The sequence below is a fragment of the Emys orbicularis genome, chromosome 3 (assembly GCF_028017835.1).
Source record: "Emys orbicularis isolate rEmyOrb1 chromosome 3, rEmyOrb1.hap1, whole genome shotgun sequence".
Classification (NCBI taxonomy): Eukaryota; Metazoa; Chordata; order Testudines; family Emydidae; genus Emys; species Emys orbicularis.
Genome location: NC_088685.1, coordinates 100,149,602 through 100,169,014, shown reverse-complemented (window position 1 = coordinate 100,169,014; position 19,413 = coordinate 100,149,602). Strand labels below are relative to the sequence as shown.

At 39.1% G+C, this 19,413-nt stretch overlaps 1 protein-coding gene across 1 annotated transcript in view; it reads left to right on the top strand.

The window, feature by feature from the left end:
* PTPRK (protein tyrosine phosphatase receptor type K) overlaps positions 1-19,413 on the top strand; it is a 585,126-nt gene that overhangs the window by 528,963 nt on the left and 36,750 nt on the right. Inside the window, exons 14-15 of the mRNA XM_065401786.1 lie at positions 12,138-12,276; positions 15,624-15,653. Coding sequence (XP_065257858.1) covers positions 12,138-12,276; positions 15,624-15,653 — 169 coding nt within the window. The remainder of the gene's footprint in view (positions 1-12,137; positions 12,277-15,623; positions 15,654-19,413) is intronic.

Here is a 19,413-nt window from a genome sequence, read left to right as displayed (position 1 = left end):
AGTGTAGATGGTGCTAGGTTGAAGGAAGAATTCTTCTGTCAACTTAGCTATCACCTCTTGGGATGGTGGATTACCTTCAGCGACGGGAGAACCCCTCCCGGTGTAGGTAGATACTGCAGTGTTGAAACTGTGCCACTGCAGCATTTCAAGTGTAGACAGACCCTCAGACTGTCTATTGAATCTGTTCTCTATCACTGTAGTATTTGAGGACTTTCCAAATAATTGAAATAACAGTCACTCTATCTTTTTTTTTCATCAGTCTGTAGATAAAATAGCTCAATTAGTTTTTAGGATTTAGGTTTTAGAATATACCTTGGGGCAGTGGTTCTCAATCAGGGGTCCAGGGCCCCCTGGTGGGCCGCGAGCAGGTTTCAGGGGGTCCTCCAAGCATGGCTAGCGTTAGACTCGCTGGGACCCACGACAGAAAGCCAAAGCCCCACCATCTGGGGCTGAAGCCTGGGGCCCTGAGCCCAGCCACTTGGGGCTGAAGCCAAATCCTGAGCAACTTAACTTCATGGAGGGCCCTGTGGCATGGGGGCCCCAGGCAATTGCCCTGCTTGCTACCCCTTAACACTGGCCCAGACTTTTATATACAGAAAAACAGTTGTTGTGGCACAGGTGGGCCATGGAGTGTTTATAGCATGTTGAGGGGGTCTGAGAAAGAAAAAAGTTGAGAACCCCTGTCTTGGGGAAAGGGTGTATGTGTGAGAAAAAACATAAGAGAAAGTAAAGTCAGAGGATGAGTGTTGCAGTTCATTCAGAAAGTGGCTAGGTCCCTGGACATTCTTATTTCTTGCAATAGCTTAGGTCCAACCCCTGAGTTCTGCCTTCTCCTGTTGGTTGGCAGTTTCATTGGTTCAATGAAACCTAACTATCATGGGTGTTCGTGAGCATGGAGAGAGGCAATCTCTCAGCTGCCGTGGAATGTTTTGAATATCAAGACAGAGATTTTGAACTGGACTCTAATCAATAGGGAATCAGTGCAGAAGGGAGGACTGAAGTAATGTTTCATGGCAACCTTTGTTGCTAAGCAGACAGGCTATTGTGTTTTGCACGAGCTGGAGGTTTTCTTTAGGGCATGTGGTTTCATTCCTATATATAAATGGCAAGAAACAAGCATAAAGGTCACCATGACCAGATTTGTGTCTGATTAGACACCACTCAATCTTTCAGCCAGTCACAGATGTAAGTAGGTTGGGTTTTTTTTTAATTTGGGCATCTAATAGTCCTAAGGAGTGCAAAAAGACCCCAAGACTGTGGACCAATTTAACAATCTGACAGCAGATACTCTCAAGAGCAGAGGATGTTATAGAGGAAGAAAGTTCTTCAGAGCTGTTCCCTCCTCCTGCCAATACCTCCTCAGGCTTGCCTAGATTCACCTCTAGCCAGCTGCTCTTATTCCAGGTGCTTATTTTGGCTATGCTGTTGAGTTTGATATAAAGGAGATGTACAGCTGAGTGTCATTTGCTACCTGTGGTCAAGTCACAGCCTATGTTGTTTCACCAGCAGTGGGAGAGGACAAGGCCTTGAAGGACTCTACAAAAATGCTTACGGTTGTAGGTGGAGGAATAGATACCGATAGCAGAATTTTGAGTTGTCTCTGAGAGAGAGAGAGAGAAGACCTGAGCTATTTTAGAGTGTTTCCATTAACCCCTGCAATTTGTTGGAGACCGAAGAAGAGCATGGGCATCAGAAGTACCAAATCTTGCAGAAAAATTCTGAAGGATGTACTTGCCTTGTCAGGACAAAAGATGAGATGAGAAGGTCATTCATTAGAGCACAGTCAACTAAAAACATTAAAAAAATTAGGCCCCCAAAATCATGAGACGTTTAAAATATTAAATTGTGGATTCTTTGGATCTCTGAGTTTTTGAGCCTATAGGTTTGTTGTTGTCAAGCTTTTCTCTACAGCCATGAGGGTGAGAAATTTGAGGTTTTGAACGAAAGCCAAGATTCTCATGTAATCATATGAATCCTTGAGTTGAGCCTTTCAGAAAAACACCAAATATCACAAGACTCATGATAAAATCCCATGAGTTGGCAACACAGAGCAACAAATGCTTTGTCAGTACTATATCCTGTCTTGTAGCTGGACTGGGAAGGATCCAGGATACTGACAGCTGGTTTTGAAGACTGATTTTTGCTAGCTTCTTGTTTAGCTTGTTTAGGAGGTTAGGCACTGAGTGGCAATTACACGTCCCTGAGCCTAACATCAGCATGGGGGGCAAATTGGTAGAAACTATAATGAAGAACAGAATTATCAGACATATAGATGAACATTATTTGTTGGGGAAAAGTCAACACAGCTTTTGTAAAGGGAAATCATGCCTCACCAATCTACTAGAATTCTCTGAGGGTGTCATCAAGCATGTGGACAAAGGTGATCCAATTATGCTTGTATTTTCAGAAAGCCTTTGACAGGTCTGTCACCAAAGGCTCTTAAGGAAACTAAGTGGTCATGGGATAACAGGGAAGGTTGTGACTTGGATCAGTATTGGGTTAAAAGATAGGAAACAAAGGGTAGGAATAAATGGTCAGTTTTCACAATGGACAGAAATAAACAGTGGTGTCTCCCAAGGATCTGTACTGGAACCTCTGCTGTTCAGCTTATTCATTAATGATCTGGAAAAGGACTGAACAGTAAAGTGGCAAAGGTTGCAGGTGATAACATTATTTAAGATAGTTAAGTCCAAAGCTGATTGTGAAAAGTTACAGGGGGAATCTCACAAAACTGGGTTACTGGGCAACAAAATGGCAGATAAAATTCAGTGTTGATAAATTAAAATAAATGGACATTGGCAAAAATAATCTCAACTACACATATATAAAGAAGGGTTCTAAATTAGCTGTTGCAACTCAAGAAAGAGATCTTAGAGTTATCATGAACAGTACTCTGAAAACATCAGCTCAATGCACAGCAGCAGTCAGAATGGCTAACAGAATGTTAGGAACTATTAGGGAAAGGATAGAAAAGACAGAAAATACCATAGTGCCACTATATAAATCCATGGTGCGTCCACATCTTGAATACGGCATCCAGTTCTGGTCGCCTCATCTCAAAAAGTATATATTGGAATTGGAAAAGATTCAGAGAAGGGCAACAAAGATGATCAAGGGTATGGAACAGCTTCCATATGAGGAAAGACTAGAATGACTGGGACTGTTCAACTTAGAAAAGAGATGATTATGGGGGATATGATAGAGGTCTATAAAATCATGAATGGTATGGAAAAAAAGAATAGAAAAGTGTTACTTACCCTTTCCCACAATACAAAATTCAGGGTCACCTGATGAAATTTATAGGCAGCATGTTTAATACAAACAAGAGGAAATACTTTTTCTCACAACATACAACTAACCTGAGGAACTCAGTGCTGTGGAATGTTGTGATGGTCAAAAGTATATGTGGGTTCAAAAAAGAATAAGATAAGTTCATGGAGGATAGGTCCAACACTGGCTATCAGCCAAGCTGGTCAGGGATGTAACCCTGGGAAACCCTAAACCTCTGACTGATAGAAGCCTGAAGTGGAAGACAGGGGTGGAACTCTCCAAATTTGTTTTGTTCTGTACAATCCCTCTGAAGCTCCTGTACTTGCCAATGTTGGAGACAGGATACTGGGCTAGATGACCATTGGTCTGACCCAGTATGGCAGTTTTTATGTTCTTATGTTTGTATATGGTAAGTTGCATGATCTCTAGCACTAAGCAGTGTTTCCTTTAGGATTCATCTGGTGATTACGTATTTTAGGATTTCCCTCCTCAAAGGGTGAGTTGCTGACAATCTCCCTCAATAGGGAGATGTCCTAGGTATTTTCTATTCTTAAACCATCTAGGCAGGTCAGGAGTCAGAGTTTCATGTAGTGGCCCTGATTACTGTCAGTGGTTCCATGACAACTACTTGTTTGAATACTCTAAATTATTGGAAAGGAAGGCATTTATATTTCTCCTCCTCCTCTTGGCTTGTTTTTTGTGTCTCCTGAGTCCATCCAGGTGCAGGTAATCATGTTTGTTGCTGTGTTCCAGGGTTGAGAGGGGGCAGTCTGGATTTACAAAGCAATTTGCACTGCAAAAAAGTTCTTTTGGTTGTAACTTTTCAGTCTTTATGGCAGAAGAGAGGTTATCTGGCTTTACTTCCTTCCGTGAAATTACATAGCTCTATTACAAATTTGGAACACCGTGTTCAAGGTATTCCTTGCTGCCAGTAAATTCTTGCTTGTAATTTTTATAGGTGTTTAAATTGGTTGAAGTTATCCAATGAATATTACTTTCCGTAAAAATGGCAAAATGCAGCTGCATGCCTTTGACAGTAATAACATTTATTTTCTGTGTACTGTGTGCTCCTCTATATGAACAACAGAGATGATTAAAATGTATTTCTGTGGTAAAACAATTAAACATCTTGTATGGCATAATACATCATTTTCCTCTGAGGTGGAATGACACTGAAACAGTTTCTGTTGTGTATGTCATGTACGAAGTGTTGCTTTTGTAATAAAGAATGTGTCATCCCCTATTTTCAGGGGTTTGAATACCAACTGTCAGTGTTAGTTTTTGGGGTGATAAGTGATGTATAAGGCATTTCTAATGCCTGGGGGGGGGGGATTTTACACAATATTATTTTTTAAAAAATTGTGGCTGAATTGAAATTGTTAACATTCCCTTTTTATTTACAAGTGAATTTTTAAGATTGCTATTCCTTTAGTTAAACAGCTTTGTTTTTCAAATCACAGTCTGACAGGTGATTATTTCATAATGTGCTCTAATTGCCCAGATTTCTTTTCTGAAAGGTTAAAAGCATGGCTTTATTTCAAAAGGATTTACTGCACCCATTGTACATTTTTTCATCAGAAATGTCATAATAATTTGAACTTGTGGCCCTACAATCTAAGGGCAACATTAGCAATGACCTAGCTGACTGTAACAGTCTGTAGGGTCACTGATATGCAAACTGATGAGTTGTAGAAGCTTGAGACCTGATGGCTCATAATGGCTTCAAAAGACAATTATGTCTAACAACTTGCTTGTTAAGAAGCCCAGGATGAAACCATTGCAGGAGAGTCCATGTTTTGACTTGGGAGATAATAATATGGATGCTACAAAAGTGCATAATTCTATATTTACACAGTAGATCTTTAATTATTCCTTTCTGAGAGCTGTTCATTTACATTGTCGGTGCTCATCTTAATATAACTTTTTTTTTTTTTTTTTACTATTATCAAACCCTGCTTTCAGAAGCAGAATGTGAATTTGACTGGTGTAGTGCACATCTATAAAAGTGGGATTTGTATCACTCTTCGGGTCTGTACTAATGAATGAGCTCCACATAATTGCACTCAAGAACCTGTTATCTGAAAGTATGCTTTTAAAGCCACAAAAGCTATAGTGTGCCTGATTCTGCACACACTTTGCATACAGAATTTCCCTTATTTTCGATGGGAGTTCCACGTGGAGTTCTTAAACAAGAAAGAGCCCTGACATTATGAAACAAGTATCTAATGTTTCTATCCAGCTCTCACTATTTTTATCATGAGTCTCATAATATTTAGTGATTTTCTTAATACCTCAGCTTCTGAGTCCTGTGAATATGTGAATCTCCATTTTCTTTTTTTTTTTCTTTTTTCTTTTTAAATAAATAAGTCTCTTGCTCTTGTGGTTGGGGAGAAAAGATTGAAAATGTGACCTGAATGTATTCTAAATGCTCAATGAACAAAGGGCAAATAAAAAGAACCCCAAGGGTAATATATTTTTAATCTCATGATCTTTGGGGACCTGACTCACAAGTTTTGCTTGCTTGGGGTTGGCAATGTAGATCCATGGAACGCACTTCGACTGGATAAGCCCTACTGCAGTGTAAAATGTTACTCGTTGAAACCCTACTAGGCATGAGAATTCCCAAGCAAAGTGTAAATCTGGCAGTGCCTGGTGACATGTTAGTATCCAGAATGTCTCCAAGCCTTTTCACAGCATGCTGCTTTTGCCTAGTGACAAAAGGTTATATTAGGGTGCTCACACCTTCCTATACAGTATACTTTGTGCAATGGAATTGCAGAAACCTAACTCCACATTTAGCTGTTTTATTCAAAAACACTGTAGAGGCTGAACTGGAAGCTGACAGAGTCCCTCTAAGGCCTGGGGCGGGGAGGGGAGATGAGCTAAGTCGGTCTAAGTTACGCAACTTCAGCTACAAAAATAGTGTAGCTGAAGTCGATGTACTTAGAGCTACTTACCGCGGTGTCTTCACTGCGGTAGGTAGACTGCTGCTGCTCCCCCATCAACTCCGCCTACGCTTCTCGCTCCAGTGGAGTACCGGAGTCGACGGGAGAGCTCTCGGTGGTCGATTTATCGCGTCTTCACTAGACGCGATAAATGGACCCCGGTGGATCGATCGCTCTGCCGTAAGTGTAGTACAATATAAGGGAATTTCTAGGTAGGTCTCTCAGTCCCACTTAGTATGGTATGCCAGCTTGCTTGCATTAGTTTTAAATATATAATAATGCATCAAGCACAAATGTTGCTAGGGGCATGCACATCATTTCGAAAAAAAACCACAGTAATGGAAGGCCCAGCTGTTTCTCCGCATTCTCTGTGTATACAGATGTTGCTCTTTTTTTCATGGAAATGGCAATTAGCCATATCCATTGCACCACGCTTTTCTGGAGATCCACATGTGGGTAGGTAGGATGTGTGGGACCAGGGTTTGGTAATGAAGGCGCACACACAGACACACGCGCGCGCGCTAGCGGTAACTTGGCCAGACGCTGCATTAACATTTTAGTAAAGCCATCATTTAAAGAGGGCCTGGTCAGCAGCTGCTTGTCTGAAGAAGCCCCTGCAATGTTCTCCAGGGGACCTAGGAAACATTGTATATAGGCTGTCTCTACAGTGATGGCCCTTCAGCTATAGTGCAGTGTTGTCCAACCTTTTTGGCATGAGGGCTGAACATGCTGATTCAAAAAGGTCATGAGGGAGACTCCTTGGTGGGGAGCTCCCACAAATATAGAGCTAGCACTGCCAGCTTCCACATCTCCTTCCCTATAGTCCTTGAAAAGGAGTGTGAGTGGTCACAGCATGCTGCAGTTTAGCTTTCCCCAACTAGCATATGGTCCCTTGGAGACCAAAACCAGTTGGCACAATTTAGGGCATCACACAAGGTGCTGTAACCTAGGCTGTGATAAAGAATCAAGGAGCTATAGCTGTAGTTTCTCAGCTTCTCCTCATTCTCCTGTCCTGGGCTACCCTCAGTGGTTCCATGGGGGGAAAGGTTCATCGCTAGGCATTCCCCTAAGCTCAGGCAGAACCAATTGAAATCTACTCCTCTGGGCTCCCACAGACCCTGGGCCCTCCCCATAGTAACAGGAACTATTCAGACACATTAGTTTAAAAATCTCATGGCACAACTCAGGGATCACATTTTCAGTTCATTATCAAATACAAATTTTCTTCTTAATATGGTTACCCATAAGGCCCATGATTTAGAGCCTTGAGAGCCACAGTTTAGGCACCTGTGCTCTACAGGGAAGGTTATTAAGCCCATGTTGATTAAGTGAACAAAAACCCCTTCACCTTCCAGAAAGGCAAATAGTCTAACAATCTTTCATTCACCCAGGAAAGTCTTACAGAATACATGAGTCTTTCACGCAGTATATGTGCATACAGGAGTCTACTGATACCTATTGTGCAACTGGATTCCTTCAATCCCAGTACAACTTTGCTCAGGTGTTCTCAACAGACAGTTTCATCTGAAACTTTTTACAGTAGTCAGGTAAAAGGAATCTTTCTTTATTAATGAATTGTTAACGCTTTTTAAAATCTTCTTAATTGTATCATTAACATCACTCTGGAAAGTTAGTAACCAGAGAATAAAACTCAAATTGATAGAAAGCAGAATGATTTTTCTGGTCAGATGATTAAAACATAGAGCAAGTCACTCTGAAAAAGAACTGCTCATAAGAAAAATTTGCTTGTATTTCTCACAAAACCCCCACCCCCTGCCCATGATAGATTGACTCATTACCTGAGTTGCATGGAATACTAGTTCTCCGTGATGTTACCCAATATTGGCTGTTGAATCTAATCAGCCAAATTTTAGTTTTAATTAACAGTTTTATAATACAAGCATAAAATCATAATGTAAAACAGTTTTTCTTGATCAAATGCATCTGGACTTACTCATGGTACATAGTTACACTATTACTGAGTAACATGGTGAATACTCACAAAGTAATACAAATCAAAAATTAACATGTAAACAAGGCATAACATATACAGCAGCTTCAGTCAAACACAAGGCACAGTATATCCCACTTCACAGAGCAGGAACACCTATCATAAAATGCCATGAATGTTAGAGGGTAAAACACCAGGTTAAGAGGTTATATATACAATCTTGTACAAAATCTGTGGATTTAAAGCTGGCTTTTAGAAAGATGTCTATTCACTAATAGTATCATATAAACCACCTTGCAAATCCTACTTGCCTTTTCTACTTGAATAACTTTGTTTGACAGAGTAGAATATCATTATTATTTTTCCTATCACCATCTCCTTAGTAAGGGTAGGTGAGTAGATTTCATGCCTAGTCTCATAAATTTTCTGACGATTGTGCAAGGTTACATGTAAATACTGAGCTCCAGAAGGAAGGAGAATACAGATAAGAGATGTGCTATAACTGAATCTCATACACGGTGATATCATTGAATTATTATAGTATCCAGCGTACAGTTCCATTATGTAAATAGGTGTTGAATTTTGAGGTGATTTTGTTGAGTATGTAATAAAAATTAGTTTTTAAAAGAAGTTCAAAGTGACTACATTTATCAGAAATTTGAGGGAAAATGTCCTTCCTCTGCTATTGTCTGTAGAAGGAAAACTTGCCACCCTCACCAACCAGTCGGGATCTTTTTTTAAGAGAGGCTAATATCTAGTATATGGTCCCATTAGACAGTAGTCTTATTTCCTAGCATTATTAAAGTATAGAATGAGCATTATTGACCATTAGTTCAGATTCTTCAATGTAAAAACAAAGTAAATGAACATGCAACGGATACCTACCTAGGCCTTGGCAGTTGTTCTAAGGGCTTGTACGGAGTGCCACATTTTGAACAGTTACAAGGACCTGAGCTCTGATATTTCTCATGGAATATAGCCAATAAAACACTGTCACCTAAGCCAGGAAAACAGTTAAACTCCTGAAGCAATCTTTTCTTCACATTGCTTGAGAAACGTTTATTTGCTGAGTTCATACGGTGGCTTTTGAAAATGAGATAACTGCATGGCTCATGAGATACTTTTAATGAAACTTAAGTAACAAACTTGGCATAAGGGTTACTATAATAGAAGTTAATATAACTGAGCCCTTGTTCTTTCCTTCCAGTCACTCTCCTCTGCCTCCTTTCTAAGTCACCATGAAAACACCACCATCCCCCCCAGTGAATCAGGCCGATATTCTACCTATCATCTTTGATGCAGCTGTCTCTTTTGATGATCACATTCATGTCATGTCTAAACTTTTCTGCTTCTTCCTACACAAGAAGGCCTTTCCTCTCATTCCACCCAGCGAAAACTTTTGTCCAGGCCCTCGTCATTGTGCATCTTGACTACTAAAACTTCTTCCTACCTACGCATGACACAGGCTATCTTATCCCACTCCAATTGATGAGAAAAAAGCTGTTGTTATTAATCTCCTTTGCTTATTGCTCTGAATACATCTCCTCCCCCACTTCATGTCTCTCCACTGCTTCTCCCTTCTCCATTGCATCAATCACAAGACACTTCTCTTTACATTTAACACCGTACAGCTCTTAACCCTCCTTTGCCTTCTGACTCGAATACATTATCTAATACATCCAGTCTGCCAGAGGTGCCAGACTCCAGTGCCCATTGATCCAATTTTCCCTCAGTCACCTTTGTGCTTTCTCCCATGCCAACCCCTATGTCTAAGAGGAGCTCCCCCTTAAACTCCATTAAAACACTACATTATCCTCTTTCAAGTCCATCCGTAAAACTCATCCTTGTTATGGTGCCCATAAAAGACTCAACAATGGCTAGGCAGCTAGTGTGCTATGCTATTTATGCTAAATATGATTACTTTATTGGTATATTGTCACCCTGTTAGGGGTTGGGGATTTCGGGTAGGCTTCTGACAGCAACCTCCTGGTTTATTACTCCGGGTTATGTTGCCCAGCGGTGGGAGTCACTGGCCACATTGTCCAACAGTGGGAGTCAGTGGGAGTAAGGGTACCTGGGCCCTCCCTGCTCTACCAGGTTCAAACCCTGGGCCCAGTAAATAGTAGTTCAGAATGTGCGGCCTAGGGTGGCAGGTGCCCCTACGCCTGCTCCCTGGGCCACTTTCTACCCCGGCTTCTGTTCTTCTGTTGGCGTCACTGGTTCGCCCCTGGGTCCCTCCTGAAGTCCTTTCTGTCTGTGCTCCAGTGGGTCTTCCTCTCGCAGTCACCTCTTGTTGTCGTTTACCTCCGTGATTGAAAGGTCTGGAGCAGCTTGGCTGTGAGGCCTGGGCCTAGCCATGTGGGGCCTCCACGGCTTCTTGGCAGGAGCCTGCAACATACAACTGCTCCCCTGGTCCTTACTGAGCTGAGCTGCTCCATTTTGAGCTCTGCCTTGCTATGAGCATGCCCAGCAGGGGCGTCTTGGCCCAGATCTGCTCCTTAACCCTTTTCTTTACCAGTGTGGGGTTTGTACACCCTCTCTCACATCCCCATCCACTTCCCCATTTGCTTTGTCCACTTGTTGTGTCTCATCAGAGCTGTATGCCAAGACTGTAAGCTATTTGGCACCGATACTGTTGATCCTTGTTATATATGTTCAACTCTTAGCACCTTGATCCCTGATTGGAGCCTCTAGACACTAAACAATGCAAGCAATAATAATAATAGTATAAGCAGTGGACAATAAATGTATTCTTCTGTCTATCCAGCCATATTGTTTAATCTTGTTTGTGTATGTAAATATGTATATTTGTATATTAGAGAAACAAGGTGAGTGAGGTAATACCTTTTATTGGACCAACTTCTGTTGGTGAAAGAGATAAGCTTTTGAGCTTATGCAGAGCTCTTCTTCAGATGTGAGTATATGAAGCCCACTAGTGAGTCAGTGTTGCAGATCTCCCTCTATGCCAGTCTGCAGAGGATATGGGTCCAGGATGACAAAATGATGAGGGAGGGGGCACTGCGCTAACCTGGTCTTGGGATGTATGCTCTCCGTAAGCAAGAGGAAGGAAAACCTAGATAAGGGACTCAGAAGACCAGGGTTCAATTTTCTGTTCCACCACAGATTTCCTGTGTGACCTTGGACAAGCATTTAATCTCTCAGTTCCCCATCACTACTTCACAGGCATGTTTTGAGGATAAATACATTAAAAGTTTGTTAGGTGCTAAGATCCTGTGGCAATGGGGCCATATAAGATCGATAGGAAACTAGAACAGCATGAGGCATGGGGATGTAAATGAGGGAGGTCCCTAATATTGCAAAAATATAGCAATGGTTACATTGAAGTGTAGGAGATTATGAATTTCCATTTTTTTATTTGAAGGATCTAGTAATAAATAATTTAAATAATCTAGTAAACATTTATTTTGCTTTTTATTGTGCAAAATTTAGAGGACAAAGTTAAGTTTGGATAAGTGATGCAAAATGGGCAGTGTGAGTGGAGGATATGATAATGCAAATCATGATGGATCCTTCTAATATTCATTTTTAGGCACTATTTGGGGTGTTTTTTGGTGGGGGGAAATTGTTGTAAAGAAAGTAATATTGATTTTGGGTGTTAGCTGGAATCCATAAAAAACACATTTTCCCTCTGTTTTTTAATACTAGTGTGTGTTTTAAACTATATATATGCATTTGTATATCAGGTGAATACTATGAATTATTTATATATATATAATATATACACACACAATACAGCGTGTGTGATGTATCTGTAGAAGTTCACAGTATGTACATCACACATGCATGTGCATATATATATATAGACACACACACACAGAGTGTTTGTGCATGTGTTTGTGTACTGTATTAACAAAATGTAGAAACTGTCTTTAAAGAACTTTTAGCTCATGATAATTTTCCTGTCAGTGGTAATTATATGCTTTAAGTAACTTCTTTTTGGATTCATTTAGCAGCAGCAACAGAAGAACCAGAGGTGATTCCAGACCCAGCCAAGCAGACAGATCGAGTGGTGAAAATAGCAGGAATAAGTGCTGGAATTCTGGTATTCATCCTCCTCCTCCTAGTTGTCATATTAATTGTCAAAAAAAGGTAAGAATATTAAATTTTCCTGTCTCCTGTTTCTTCTATACTGAATAATCCAAGAATATTCTTTCACAGAGCATTTCAGGGAAAGACAGTTGTCAGGACCAGTAGCTGAATATGCTCAGCATTTGAGTGGATTCTTATTTCCTCTTATTAGTTATTAGAACACTGTTTTTATACTAAATTTTGAGATACTGTACATGTAAATAAAATGAGGATTGCTGTCATTTTGAGGTCTAGTAGCTTTACTTTTTTTGTTATTAATTTCTAAGTAGCTTTAATTTTCAAGTTGTAAAAGTATACAGGAGTGCATAAAAAAGATATCATTGAAATTCGTGGATTCTTATTTATTTATTTTACCTTCCATATTGTAAACTCTATAGAGATTTGTTTCCATATGAAGTCCTTATGAGTCCTTTGTTATAAATTATCTGACTTCTCTTGCAAAATGTTTTAAATATTTTTGATATATTTGGCTCCATTCTTGTAAATCTAGAAAATAATATAAAAAATCATATTACATCATTATAAAATTATCTAGTGAGTCTTTAGTGCATGAATTTTTCTTTTTAAGAAAGTATTAATCTGAATGAAATTCAGGTGGTTTTAATACTTTTCATAGCCAGAAAACAAGCAATAGTGCCATCTTCTGGAATTATAAAATAACAACTGCACAAAAGGCTAATTTCATTTCCAAGGTACTACAGTATACTACTTGTGCATTTTAATATGCTTAACTTTTCAGTACTTTCAACTCTTAACCTCGCATAAAATTTCTATAAATTCTTAGTCAGAACATCTTAACTATTATTACAAACAATGAGTCCCTCATTCCCTCTTTTTTCCTTACACCCAATCCTTTACCCCGATCCCTTTCAGGATGCACAAACCAGCATGTTCTGCTTAGAATGAGATCTTTTTCTTCCAGAGGTTTGTGCATTGCAGTTCCCCTCCCCCCCCCCTAGAATTCTTAACAAAGAATATATTTGTAAATGTTGCATATGTTAATCTGAAATGAAGTTTTCTATTACTTTTAAAAAGTAGAAAAACATTAAAATTGTGCCTAAGATCATACTATATGTTATAATTAATGGTTTCCATTAGATTTTTTTTTTTAATTTATTGCCTCTTTACAATTACCCCTGGAGATATATAACTTGGAGAAGAAACGTCTGCATTAGAAACATTAGGTATGCTTATAGTATTCTGTGTTAGTTAGCTACATATGTGATTTTCCAAATAGTGCTTTCACTTCTCTCTGTTGTCTACCTCTGTGGTTGAGAATTATATGCATATACAAAAGAGCAAGTCATAATATTTTAAAAAGACATAAATTCTTATTATTTTCTCTATTTACACAAATTGTGAAGAGCAATATATAGATTTTTTTCAACTTTCAGCAAGGAATTTTGCTTGATCTGTATTGCAAGATATATTGCTGGTACATATCTTTTCACCGTGCTCCCCTCATATTTGATATAAGATTGTATGTGACTAGCTCCCCATTATATATTGCCAATCACTTCCAAACGGGATTGGCTAATCTTGTGGGTAAGAACTGCATAAAACTTCAAGGGGCATGTGAAAACATTCATTAGCAGATGTGTTCATTCTTACATTCTGAGCCTTCCTGAACTCTTGCTTTCACTAGTTTTTGAATGAAGCTTTAATTCCTAATGTATTAAATTGCTTGATGAAGATAAATTAACAATGTCAGTAAAATGATACTTTAAAACTTTTCTCCCTGTATGAAACCCTGCAAGCAATAATATGTTAGAAGTTATACTTGATCATCTGTCTAAAAATGCATAATACATTAAAACTTCTGTAACATTCTGTATTCAAAATAGGTGGGAAAATTAACCTATTTAATGAATCTTTAATGTTTGGTAATTTTTCACAATGATAGTTTAATTGGTCGTCTGTTGAATATATAAAGATCATTCAGTTTTTTCCCCTCAGGAAAAGTGGACAATTTTTTAGATCAACCCTTAGTCAAGGTCACTTACAATAAATATATAAAACGTTAAGAGAATGGTATACACATACCTAAGTTAATTCAGTCCCTCTGGTGAATCAGGACAATTTGTATAATAAATCCATGAACAGATGGAACATCTCTTTCTCTCTCGCGCGCGCACACATACACACACTCTCTCTCGCACATGCAAACACACATTTCAGTTAGGTTTGGTGTGATTGAAAATTTGATAAATTACATATCAGCATACATATCCAGTGATTCCATAATGTAGTATCCCTTTTGATACCTGAGATTGATTATAGCTATTATATAAAAAAAATTAACAATACAATGAATTTACTCATTCCTATGGGTTTAATAAGTCTCATGTTAACATAGATCTCTAAATTTGATTAAATGTGGCTTTATCTTTTAATGAAGAAAAAAACCTGAGTGGTAAGCCGTTCTGTTCATGATTTCACAAATCTAAGAGATGGTTTATGCTTTGCCTGATCATTTTGTGCAAATTGCTTTACGTTCAACTGGATGAAACTCTATTGGCTCTTACACAGTTTTACAAAGTAATCAAACTAAGAAAAGGGATACTGCATCTTTCAAATAGCAATGCCAGTTTTTTTTAATTGTTGGACTATTAGCAAATGTACTTCATTTCCTTCCATTTGTTTACCTTCCATATTTTTAAATGCTTAGCATGCATACATCAACATTTCTGACTGTCAGATTTAAAAATATAAAATATATGTTTGCATTCAGCAAATGTGTGTGTATATATAGGTATCAGTATACACATACATCTGCTGTAAAATGTGTATTGTATATGGTATGAGTGTACACATATATGTACATACAGTATGTTTGCAAACATATATGTACACCTGTGTATCAGTAAAGACTTTAAAATGTCTTCATTAAATTTAGTGGTTTTCTGACCAAGTATATTAATACAATCTTTAGTTTTTGTAACTGAAAAGTAAAAAGCATATTTAGTGCACAGGCTTTGTACACAGCTATTCCATTTATCATGACATTTAGGTAGTAATTGATCATCATACTATGCTGAACTTCATGTTGAAAATACATAATCCATTTAATTTTCCATTTTTTGGCAGTAGATTAAATGTCAGCATGTAATTTTCTCAAGTGATCTCTCTCTAAAAACCAAATCATTTTTATATGCTAGTGTATTTTTTTAATTGCATGGCAAAGTAAAGCTAATCAGTGCATGAGCAAGTTGAAATGCTAACCGAAGAAACATGAATTTTTCAATTTTTTTTTAACACACATTTCTCTGCTTTGTTCAATGTGACGGAGTCACGCTTTTCATTCACCATTGCTTCTCTTTTTCCACTGTCTGTGATTTGCTTGCCAGGAGGAGCTACTATTCTTACTCCTACTATCTGTAAGTAGAAAATGGGTGACTTACTACTTTACATGTTTTAAAGATGCAGTATCCCTTTTTAAAAAAAGAAAAAATACAGTCTTTATAATTTTGCTAAATTTCAATTCTTGATACATTTCCTTGGTCTTAGGCGGTCTAAAGGTTCCCTTGTGGTTTTCCTATTTTACCTTGGTTTTTTTTTTAAAGGGATATTGTATTTATAACTGTATATTGAGATTTTTACTCTTTGCCTACCTTTTTTTCCATAATTATCATTTTAGTTAGTATAGTCACATTTTGATTTGCATTCTATATCAAACTTACACATCACACTACAAAATGTCTTGTGTAGTAGCTCTCGCATAGGGAACCATGGTTGTGAATCACTATTTTTTGTTTTTATTTAACACGAATAAGTCAATGTAGAGAAAGTACGTTTGCAGCTGATATTGCGTAACACCTGTAGTATGCAAATCAGATGTAAATTTCAAACATGTAAACAGGCTCTTGCATGCTGCCTGGAGGGCAGGATGTTTACAATGGTGGGAGCAACAATGGGAATTGTTTTTACAAAAATGTCTGTTGTATACAAGGTCTTTCTCTATTGCTCATTGGGCAATCTGCATACGCAAGCAAAAGTATTATTTTATACTGTATAGCAGAAACTTTGCTTCATTGTAGCAGAATTACATTTTTGTCTGTCAACCAAATGAATTTTTGTAAGATCTGTAATGATGTAGGCATTGATTGAGCAAAGTGCTTGAGCATGTGCTTAACTTTAAGGATGTGCATAAAGTCCCATTCATTTCAAAGGGACTAAAGCAGTGGTTTTCAAACTGTGGGTCACAACCCAGTACTAGGTCGCGGAATGGAAGGCATTGGGTCGTGGCGGCTCTGGTCAGCACCACCAACTGGGCCGTTAAAAGTCCCGTTGGTGATGCTGCCCGGCTAAGACAGGCTAGTCCCTACCTGTTTTAACACCGTGCTGCACCCCAGAAGCTGCCAGCAGCAGGTCCGGCTCCTAGGCATGGGGGCCTCGGGGCTCCGTGTGCTGCCCCTGCCCCAAGCACTGGCTCTGCAGTCCCATTGGCCGGTTCCCAGCTGGCGGGGGCGGTGCCTGTGGGCGGGAGCTGCTTGCACACCTCCACCTAGGAGCTGACATCCTGCTGGCCACTGCCAGAGCACAGTGCGGTCCGCAGTGCCAGGACAGGTGGGAAGCCTGCCTCTGCACCCCTGCTGTGCCACTGACTGGGACCCGCCAGAGGGAAGCCCACGCCCCAACCCCCAGCCCTGAGTCCTCCCCAAACTCGGAGCCTCTTCCTGCACCCCAAACTCCTCATCCCCGGCCCCACCCCAGAGCCTGCACCCAGAGCCCTGACCCCCTCCTGTACCCCAACCCCTGCCCCAGCCCAGAACCCCTCCCGCACTCCAAATCCCTCATCCCCAGCTGCGTTGGGTCGCGGGCATCAACAATTTTCTTCAACTGGATCGCGAGAAAAAAGTTTGAAAACCACTGGACTAAAGCATGTGCCTGATTATGGATGCCCCTCTACATTTTTGTTTAAACAGGTTATTTACTTGACTTCATTTAATAAACTGAAAAAGCTAAACAAGCTGTTGTAAACTAACACTGCCGTTCTCTACTTCATTGTGATGAATTGTAATTTCTTTGTTAAATAAGAATTGCTTCAGCCAAAGATAATTAACTGCATAGTTTCATACTATGATAGAGCACTTTTTCCCTCTTGGCACCCCCTGAAACACCCACCTGCCTTAGGTTTATGCACTTGGATCCTTTGATAGACAATGAGAAACATTTATGCTTCTGTCAGTCTCAAGTACTTGCATAATAAATTGCTTAACTGTCTGACTGGATGTGCCTTTAGAAAAGATTAGGCCTACAAGGAGTCAATAAATTGCAGTGCTAGAATACAATGGGCCTTTTTTGAGGAAGTTGACACAAAGCAGAAGAATTAGTAGTAAACTACTGTTATACATTAATAAGTTGTAAAGCTTTTCAGTGGCTGCTGATTTATGTAGCATAGCTAGCAAATTTTGTTACAAAGTGGTGCTTTAAAAGGGGGCTTAGTGTAGCTGAGAGATTAGACTTAACCTTTTTTGTTCCTTTCCAGAGGTGGCCTTTAAAACTAGGAGCCTTACAAATGGGAGGTTTAATGTCTGGAAAATATCTGAAAAACTTTGATACTAGAAAAGTAGAGTCTGAACTAGAAATGCCAGTTTCAGAAAAGCTTTGACAGAATTAGAGAGCAGTAATAAATTTGGAGCATTTTCAGTTCTGGGGCTTCTATTTTTACAAATTTAAAGGTTTGTTCAGCTGGAGTATTACATAAACAAACTTTGCTAATTACTCTAAAAATGCTTGCCTGGAGAAAACCTATATCATAAAGTGTTTTAAGGAGACACCAAAAATGTATTCTTCACTAATGGAATCATGTGAACTTGTTTATTTTTGGACATCAAAATTCTAAATTTTTGACCCCTCCGGCTTTAATTAAAGAATAATAGTCTGAGAAGATCTTCATGACTTCCTTAACAGACTGGTGGTGGTTAGGATGAAAGTATCAAGGAGAGGAAGGAGTTAGATCAATCTAAAAATTTTCCCTGCTTGATTATATGCGAGACCAGTTCTCAGGTCTGCTCTGCCATGTCTATCTTCAACACTTCTTGGTGGACCTTAAAAGCTGAATCAAGTTTGTGAAACCTGAGAAACAGACTTCAAAGGAATTAGTATTTAGTGGAGAGATAGCCCCACTTCCTATTTCTGGACAGCAGGGTATATCATACTTCCCTATTCTGGTCTGTCCTAAATCCTAGCACATACCTAGCTGATGGCATACATAACCTACAGTAGTGTTTTCCTCACTAACCTCTCCTGTGTAGCTGCAGAATATTGAAATTTTGCAGCCAACACTAGAAGGCTCTAACAGAAGTTTTATCCCATGAAATACAAGATAGATATGCAAATTGTAAAAGCATTTAACACTATAGTAATAACATTGCTTTTGGACAGAAAAAGATCATGAAATTAAACTGCTTTTAAAAAAAATTAGATTTTCAACATACAGTATTTGCTATGCTGATTACCTCTTTTCTATATGGTGCTTGTGGTTCATCCAAGAAGACCATGCTAAATGGTTATCTTAGCCATACTGCTTTGAGCTATAGTTGTTACTACAATAATAATTTTAAATATTTTATCATTGTGATGGGTTGGATCACAGAAACGCCCTTGGGAGCTGCCACCTGATGTGCCAAGACTACTTCTGCCCCTGCTTTCCCTCTGCCAGCCTGGGAATCCAGCACCCTGTTTTGCTGAGCCAGACACACCCGTCTGCTCCAACACAGACCCAGGGTCTGAACCAAGTGCCCAAAAGCTGCAGACTTAACTGAAAACAGCTTACAGAGGTGTGCTTGTCTCTAACATTCAGATGCCCAACTCCCAATGGGGTCTAAACCCAAATAAATCAGTTTTACCCTGTATAAAGCCTATGCAGGGTAAACTCAGAAATTGTTCGCCCTCTATAACACTGATAGAGAGATATGCACAGTTGTTTGCCTCCCCAGGTATTAATACATACTCTGAGTTAATTAATCAGTAAAAAGTGATTTTATTAAATACAGAAAGTAGGATTTAAGTGGTTCCAAGTAGTAATAGACAGAACAAAGTAAGTCACCAAGCAAAATAAAATAAAACACGCAAATCTATGTCTAATCAAACTGAATACAAATAATCTCACCCTTAGAGATGCTTCAGTACGTT